At 42.0% G+C, this 9,150-nt stretch overlaps 2 protein-coding genes across 3 annotated transcripts in view; both read right to left on the bottom strand.

The window, feature by feature from the left end:
- CA5B (carbonic anhydrase 5B) overlaps window positions 1-9,150 on the bottom strand; it is a 119,386-nt gene that overhangs the window by 12,825 nt on the left and 97,411 nt on the right. The window lies entirely within an intron of this gene.
- The window catches only part of LOC116811533 (carbonic anhydrase 5B, mitochondrial-like), a 31,349-nt gene continuing 24,176 nt past the window's right edge, over window positions 1,978-9,150 (bottom strand). The window contains exons 3-4 of one of the 2 annotated variants that reach the window (XM_032756619.2): window positions 6,501-6,698; window positions 1,978-2,626 (exon numbers count right to left, since the gene is read on the bottom strand). In XM_032756619.2, the coding sequence (XP_032612510.1) occupies window positions 2,559-2,626; window positions 6,501-6,698 (266 nt within the window). In that variant the 3' untranslated portion in view covers window positions 1,978-2,558. Of the gene's footprint in view, window positions 2,627-5,529; window positions 5,630-6,500; window positions 6,699-9,150 lie in introns of those variants that run through there. The other variant, XM_058441405.1, reaches the window with a different exon arrangement.

Genomic DNA, 9,150 nt, shown 5'->3' with positions numbered 1-9,150 from the left:
AGATGGGGTTTTGCCATGTTGCTCAGGCTTGTCTTGAACTCCTGAGCTCAAGAGATCCACCCATCTCAGCCTCCCAAAGTGCTGGGATTACAGGCGTGAGCCACTGCGCCTGGCCCAGATAAGACGTTTTTGGCCGGGCACAGTGGCTCATGCCTGTAATCCCAGCACTTTGGGAGGCTGAGGCGGGCAGATCATGAGGTCAGGAGATCAAGACCATCCTGGCTAACATGGTGAAATCCCGTCTCTACTAAAAATAAAAAAAAATTATCTGGGCATGGTGGCGGGTGCCTGTAGTCCCAGCTACTCGGGAGGCTGAGGCAGGAGAATGGCATGAACCCGGGAGATGGAGCTTGCAGTGAGCCAAGATCACGCCACTGCACTCCAGCCTGGGCAACAGAGAAAGGCTCTCTCTAAAAAATAAAAATAAATAAAACATAGAAAAGGAAAGGAAAGAAAGAGAGAGAGAGAAATAGACTGTCAAGCAGCTGTCAGGCTAGTTAATTGGGATGTCACTGGTAACCTCAGCAAGATTAAAGGAAAAAGGTGGGGTTGGGTGGGGCAGATGAATGCAGGAAAGAAGGAAATACAGTCATCAAGAAATGGGGCAGGCCCAGCAGTGGCTCACACCTGTAATCCTAGCACTCTGGGAAGCCAATCTGGGAGGATCACTTGAGGGCAGGAGTTTGAGACCAGCCTGAAAAACATAGTGAGACCCAGTCTCTACAGAAAAAAAAAAAAGAAAAAAACAAAGAGATGGGGCAGGTAGACAGAAGATAGTGAATTGGAAAGCAGAGCAGTCATAACACATATCAAATAAATATATACTTATGTATTTGAGGTTGTTGATATTTTATTCCTTTATTTTTTTATTTTTTTTGAGACAGAGTCTCACTTTGTTGCCCAGGCTGGAATGCAGTGGCACGATCTCGCCTCGCTGCAACCTCCAACTCCCAGGTTCAAGTGATTCTCCTGCCTCAGCCTCCCCTAGAAGCTGGAATTACAGGTGTGTGCCACCATGCCCGAATAATTTTTGTATTTTGGTAGAGAAGGGGTTTCACCATGTTGGCCAGGCTGGTCTCGAACTCCTGACCTCAAGTGATCCACCCACATTGGCCTCCCAAAGCACTGGGATTACAGGCATAAGCCACCATGCTTGGCCTGATATTTTATTCTTTCTATGCTCTAAGATGAGAAAGGATTAAACTTGTAAAAAATTACATAACAAATATAAAACATTCAGCAGAGAGTCTGGCTGGTAGTAATCTGTAATATTCACTCCCTCCTTTTGTTTTTCAATGTGAAAGAGAAGGAGCTGACAGAGAAAGGGATGGTGAAGAGAAAGGAAATACACAGAACCCATATAAATAAAAGCAAATGCAGGAAATAGACACAAGGAATGCTTCTGAGGTGATGGAAATGTTTTAAAATTAGATTATAGTGATGGTTGCACAACTCTGTAAATTTCCTTCAAATATCATTAAACTGTGTACGTGTGTTTTAAACTGTGTATGTGTGTTTTAAACTGTGTATGTGTGTTTTAAACTGTGTACGTGTGTTTTAAACTGTGTACGTGTGTTTTAAACTGTGTACGTGTGTTTTAAAGTAAATGTAGGACCAAAAACAGGGAAGGAGAACTTAAAATGTTTGTGAAAGCATTCTTACTAGGTTCGCTGGCACTGCCGCAAAGAAGTGTAAAGTCAGGGAAGCAGGATGGAGCAGGAAGCACCCTGAGGAGGAGAATACAGGCACTCACCTCTCCATCTCTTTAATGCCTGTTGACAGTGCCAATAAGAGGAATTCCAGAGGAGATGATAATTGACAGGGATCATCCAGGGACAATTTAGTGCCCTTCCCCACAGTATTTCAACTCTCTTATATGCACTCATTCAAATCAGTAACAGTGTCCTACTCAGGGGAACCAAATACCAAACAACACCCAGCAGAGGACTGCGGTATGAGATATTCACATACCTTCTCTTATAATCCTATTAAGGTAGGTAGGTCATCTTGTCCTCTCTTTCATTCCAGAGTTTAGTAATTTGAGTCTTCTGTCTTTTATTTTTTTCTTGGTCTCCCCCAATTAAAAGTTTGTGAACTTTGCTGATCTTCCCAAAGAACCAACTTTTGATTTCATTGATTTCTGCTCGTTCTTTATTATGTCCTTCTCTCTACTTGCTTTTGGGTTTAGTTTGCTCTTCTTTTTCTAGTTTCTTAAGGTGGAAAGCTGAGATACTGACTTGAGAAAGTTCTTCTCTATTATAGGCATTTTCATCTATAAATTTCCCTCTAAGCACTGCTTTAGCTGCATCCCAAAAGGACTGGTATGATGTTTTTGTCACATACCTTCCCTAGCTCTTTTTCCTTGCACTTTATTCCAATCCTCACAAAGCACACTGTGGCAGCATTTCTTAGGGTTTTTTCTTTGAAATTTATAGACATCGATATTTATTAGGTTTTTACTTTTCTAGAATTGTTTCTTGCCTTTGTTTCTAAAATGTCTTGCTTTCTTTCACTTTGTATTTTTTATGTTCATTCACTCTTTTTCTCCTCTTTGCATGCTACTGATTGTTTTGCAACAACATGGAGAAATAGCAGCGAAGAATAAACAGGAAATAAGAGGCAGTCACTGAAAGGTGGAGAGAGAGAGAGAGAGAGAAAATTAGGTAATTACTAAAAATTGATGCTATCTTAAAGAAAATAATTATTAAAGCATAATTTAAAAGGGCTATCAGTTTTAGTTCTTTCTAACCAAACAAGAAAAAATTAGCAAACTCTCTACAATTTTTCTTGCATATTTTGTAAGCGTGTGACTGACACTCCTAGGGAAGACAGGTTCAAGGGGTGATTTAGTCAGTTGCATTTGTAGGTATCTAAAAAGAAGCTATTATGACAAAAACGTGGATGACTTATTTTCTGTCTAAGATTACTCATGCAAATGGGTAGATAAGAATTCTCGAGGCCTGGCTCGGTGGCTCATACCTATAATCCAAGCACTTTGGGAGGCCGAGGTGGGAGGATCACTTGATCTCAGGAACCCCATCTCTACAAAAAATACAAGAATTAGCCGGAGCTGGGCGCAGTGGCTCACGCCTATAATCGCAGCACTTTGGGAGGCCAAGGTGGGCAGATCACTTGAGGTCAGGAGTTTGAGACCAGCCTGGCCAACATGGTGAAACCTGTCTCTACTAAAATATAAAAATTAGCCAGGCGTGATGGCATGTGCCTGTAATCCCAGCTACTCAGGAGGCTAAGGCGGGAGAACTGCTTGAAGCCAGGAGGTGAAGGTTGCAGTGAGCCAAGATCACGCCACTGCACTCCAGCCTGGGCAACAGAGTGAGACACCATCTCAAAAAAAAAAAAAAAAAAAAAAAAGGCCAGGTGCAGTGGCTCACACCTGTAATCCCAGCACTTTGGGAGGCCGAGGCAGGTGGATCACCTGAGGTCCTGAGGTCAGGAGTTCGAGACCAGCCTGGCCAACATGGTGAAACCCTGTCTCTACTACAAATACCAAAAATTAGCAGGGTGTAGTGGCAGGCACCTGTAATCCCAACTACTCAGGAGGCTGAGGTGGGAGAATCACTTGAGCCCGGGAGGCAGAGGTTGCAGTGAGCCGAGATCACGCCATTGCACTCCAGCCTGGGCAACAAGAGCAAAACTCCGTCTCAAAAACAAAAACAAACAAACAAACAAAAAATTTAGCTGAGTGTGGTGGCACATGCCTGTGGTCCCAGCTACTCGGGAGGCTGAGGTGGGAGGATTGCTTGAGTCCAGGAGGTTGAGGCTGCAGTGAGCTGTGATCATGCCACTGCACTCCAACCTGGGCAACAGAGCGAGACCCTGTCTCAAAAAAAAAAAAAAAAAAAAAAAGAATTCTAGAATCTATTGTTCAAAAGAAAAAGAGAGGACTAAAAGATAAAACAGCTATTTGCCCTGAAAGTTCTTGGGCTCAAGTCACCTGGTTAAGAAACTCATTAAGCAACTTTCTAAGACTTCCAACTCAATGAAGCAATGATATATTGGCAACAGACAGTCCCTATACTGTCAAGGGCTCTGGAAAGCTGACCAATACCAAGGATCCCCAGAAGAAAGCAGGCTGCTAGGGCCCTAGATGGGGTTGAGAATTCAAAAGGATTGCTATGCATGCAGAGTAAATGGATGAGAGTTGGTATCCTATAGACTGGGTCTGCCCATTAGTTTACATCTGGCAGGAATAATGGTAGAGCCCCAAGGCGGACAAGTAGAGCTCACCAGAGTGCAAGACAGTCATCTGGAACACAGGAATTTAGCTTGTTGTTTTGAAGATTTCTGGAATCCGTATAAACAAGGTAATATTATGGACTTCCAGTTGAGAAGGGGGCACACTCTAGAGTTTTGGGGAAATTAAGAAAGATGCATGATGAGGGGTATAATAAAAGCCCAGACCTCACCACTACACAATATATCCATGTAACAAAACAAAACTAAACTTATACCCACTAAATATATTTTAAAAGAACATATATCAGTATCATTTTTCTTTCTTATCTTTTTTATTCCTTCCTTCTCTAGCTATTCCACCAACAGACCCAGATGGCCTTAAACAATGTTTCCCAAAGCATGGCACATGAGATGGTTTTATGTGGTACAAGAAGCTTTTACTTGTACAGTAAGTTACTTTAAGAGAATTAGAAACAATATAATGAAACACATCAACCTATGAATTCACAGATATAAAATTTAAATAAATAACTTTACACAAAAAAAGGGGGGGGAAGAAAGATGCCCATGAATCTGGGAGGAAAAAGAACTTCCTAGTTTGAGATACGAAAGTAAGATGTTCATGGTTTTGGGGCTGTGTCATATCATGGAGGAGAAAGGAAAGTTGGGGACATGGAGACACCTAAACTCTTAAAGACAGACTCAAATACCTTCTGAATCATAGCAGAGAAATATATCAGAAGGGAGAAAACCAGAGAGAGATTAAGCCAATTGGAGGAGCAGTCTGTTTGTAGTTGGGCCAGAGTGCCATGTCTAAGTATCAGAGCATCACTAGGAAAATACAAAGAAAACAAAGACACAGTTGACACTCAGAGCCAGGATAAATGCAGGAGTGAATATTTACTTTTTTTTTTTTTTTTTTTTTTTTGAGACAGAGTCTCACTCTGAGGCCAGACTGGAGTGCAGTGGTGCGATCTTGGCTCACTGCAACCTCCGCCTCCCGGGTTCAAGTAATTCTCCTACCTCAGCCTCCCGAGTAGCTGGGATTACAGGCACGTGCCACCACACCAGGCTAATGCTTTGTATTTTAGTAAAGACGGGGTTTCACCATGTTGCCCAGGGTGATCTCGAACTCCTAAGCTCAGGCAATCCGCCCACCTCAGCCTCCCAAAGTGCTGAGATTACAGGCGTAAGCCACCGCTCCTGGCCTCATTATCATTTTTATGGACTCATTTCCTAACATTCATGAGAGAAAACAAGTTTCCTTGAGATCAAGATTTCTCAGCTTCAGCTCTATTGAAACTGGAGGCTAGATAACTCTTCGTTAAGGATATCCGGTGCACTGTAGGATCTCTAGCAGCATCCCTGACTTTGACACACTAGATGCCAATTTCGTTTCCCAAGTTGTGACAATGAAAAACGCCTTCGGATCCTGCAGCAGGGAGTGAGGGATATGGAGGGGTATGGGGAAAGTTGGCAGAATTACCACTGGTTGATAACTACTTTAAACTATTCCAAATAATAATTATTTTGAGACTAATTTGGACTATTTGACATCATCAAATGCAGTAAAACAAACAAGCAAACAAAAAAAAAGGGAAAATAAATCTTCACAAAATTAACCACCTTCTGTCTTCCATAGACACTATAAGTTTCAGGTAAACTTTGAAATCATTCACATTAGTTTATATCCAGGAAGGTTAAAAAAAGATTCAAAATCAATATAATACTTGAATTTTAAAAACTCTTTTAAATTGTGTTTCTTTTAAACTAGGTAGGTAACATTGTTTATTTAACAAAATTATCAGATCATAAGCTCCCATTTCTCTAATATATGACTAGTCTTTGCAACCTAATGCACACATGTATATCCTTTTGGCCCCATTTCAAGTGTATTGTAATCTGCTAAGTTAAATCTGATTAAACAATGTTACTATTTAATGTAAAAGTTCTCATAAAGTCAACAAGCAAAGGAAAAAAATAGTACATATTCAATATACACATACAAAATAAATTTCTGGCAAAACTTCCATTTCACACCTATGCTCTATACCAATTATAAATCTATACATAGAGAGATAGAGATATATTTATTAATTAAAAATACTACCTATACTAGTTGAAGAAAATATGCACAAAAACTAGAAGGAATTTTTTTCACACATTCAAAAATTTAAGATTAATGAGTTCCATGCCATTGCTAACAAAGAGGTCAATACTGTCATGGAGAGAGTTTGATGTGTCCGTGTTGACATGACACTGTTTCTTTAACTCCTTACAAGACCACCAGATCTTGCCCTCACCTGATTTATCTGTAGAATCTTCAAATTCCACGAGGAAAGAGTACCCATTATTCCAGATGTGGAGGCAGGTGGCTGGGTCATAAGAGATGGTGAGTGGTTTTAAGCCGGGATCATAAACACTGTCCCTCCACCGAATGTTGATGGGTGACTGTCGATCGCCCCCAGGAACCAGGTCCACGCTCTCCCAGAGTGGATGCACTAGGAGAAAGCAGGTCAGGCTATTATCAAGGCTGTTGGACCGAGTGCGGTGGCTCACTCCTATAATCCCAGCACTTTGGGAGGCCAAGGCCGGTGGATCACTTGAGGCCAGGAGTTTGAGACCAGCCTAGGAAACATGGCGAAACCCTGTCTCTACAAAATATACAAAAAATTATCCAGGCGTGGTGGTACACACCTGTAGTCCTAGCTACCGGGGAGGCTAAAGTGGGAGGATTGAGCCCAGGAGGTCAAGGCTGTTGTGAGCCATGATCGCACCACTGCACTCCAGCCTGGGCAACAGACCCAAACCATGTCTCAAAAGAAAAAAAAAAAAGCCTGTCTACTGTACTTCTGGAGAACCTGTCAGGGCTAATGGAAACTAAAAGCCTTAGGAATTAGCCACTGTGATGGTTACTTTTAGGTGTTGACTTGACTGGATTAAAGAATACCTAGGAACCTGGTAAAGCATTATTTAGGGGTGTGTCTCTGGGGGTGTTTACAGAGGAGACCAGTATGTAATTCTGAGTGGACTAGGTGGGAAAGATCCGCACTCAATGTGGGCAGGTATCATCTAAACTGCTGGGGGCCCAGAGAGAACAAAAATATGGAAAAACTGAATGTGTCCATCTATCTGCTGGATCTTGGATACACTCTTCTGCTCCTGTCCTTGGGTAACAGCTACAGGCTTCCCAGCCTTTGTACTCCAGAACTTACACCAGCACCTCTCTGGGTTCTCAGGCATTTGGCCGCAGACTGAGAGTTATATCATCAGTTTCCCTGGTTCTGAGGCCTTTGTCTTGGACTGTCCCATACTACCAGTATCTCAGGGTCTCTGGCTTGCAGATGGCCTGTCATGGGACTTCTCAGCCTGTTGCAGGAAGTCAGGGACCCCAAACGGAGGGACTGGCTAAAGCCATGGCAAAAGAATGTGGATTGTGAAGATTTTATGGACAATATTAGTTCCCCAAACTAATACTTTTATAATTTCTTATGCCTGTCTTTACTCCAATCTCTAAACATAAATTGTAAAGATTTCATGGACACTTATCACTTCCCCAATCAATACCCTTGTGATTTCCTATGCCTGTCTTTACTTTAATCTCTTAATCCTGTCAGCCAAGGAGGATGTATATCGCCTCAGGACCCTGTAATAATTGCATTAACTGCACAAATTGTACAGCATGTGTGTTTAAACAATATGAAATCTGGGCACTTTGAAAAAAGAACAGGATAACAGCAATTGTTCAGGGAATAAGAGAGATAACCTTAAACTCTGACCGCTGGTGAGCCGGGCGAACAGAGCCATATTTCTATTCTTTCAAAAGCAAATGGGAGAAATATTGCTGAATTCTTTTTCTCAGCATGGAACATCCCTGAGAAAGAGAATGCGCACCTGGCGGTGGGTCTCTAAACTGGCCCCCCTAGGGCATGGTCGTCTCTTATGGTCGAGACTGCAGAGATGAAATAGACTCCAGTCTCCCATAGCGCTCCCAGGCTTATTAGGAAGAGGAAATTCCTGTCTAATAAATTTTGGTCAGACCGGTTGATCTCAAAACTCTGTGTCCTGATAAGATGTTATCAATGACAATGGTGCCCGAAACTTCATTAGCAATTTTAATTTCGCCTCGGTCCTGTGATCTCACCCTGCCTCCACTTGCCTTGTGATATTCTATTACCCTGTTAAGTACTTGACGTCTGTCACCCACACCTATTTGCACGCTCCCTCCCCTTTTGAAAATCTCTAATAAAAACTTGCTGGTTTTTGTGGCTTGTGAGGCATCACGGAACCTACTGACATGTGATGTCTCCCCCGGACGCCCAGCTTTGAAATTTCTCTCTTTTGTACTCTGTCCTTTTATTTCTCAAGCCGGCCGACGCTTACGAAAAATAGAAAAGAACCCACATGATTATCAGGGCAGGTCCCCCGATATCAGCCTCTATAATCATGTGAGCAATTTCCACTAATAAATTCCCTCTCATCTATCTATATACCTTATTGGTTCTGCTTCTGGAGAACCCTGACCAATACAGCCACTTAGGGGTTTAATCGATACAGAAAAGTAAAGGATAAAGATAGGTCAGAGAGCACCTGGAAGAGGAATAGCATTTTGGCACCTTGCAAAACCAACACATCTCAGTCTGCCTACTAAGCTCACCGAAACCAGGTGCAATCAGTGCTGTGATCACAGTATAATGCATGGAGTTTAGTGCCATGTGCAAATAAGGTATTCATAAATGAGTTTCTTCATTGAGAATTTCCCAACCCCCAACTCCCCAAAGTGGCTTTAAATACAAAGACAAATGAATTCAATTTTCAATAACATATTTATTTTCAAAAAAGGAAACGGGAAAACTTTGGGAAAGGAAACATTGAATCAGTATTGTCAGCGTTTAATTGGTTGGCTGGTAGAAAAAAAGGCTCACGTAGCCTGCATCCTGTAGGATGCTCGCC

This window comes from Hylobates moloch, unplaced genomic scaffold (genome assembly GCF_009828535.3).
Source record: "Hylobates moloch isolate HMO894 unplaced genomic scaffold, HMol_V3 SCAFFOLD_7, whole genome shotgun sequence".
Classification (NCBI taxonomy): Eukaryota; Metazoa; Chordata; class Mammalia; order Primates; family Hylobatidae; genus Hylobates; species Hylobates moloch.
Note: the sequence above shows the minus strand (reverse complement) of the source record. Positions and strands in the feature narration are given on the sequence as shown.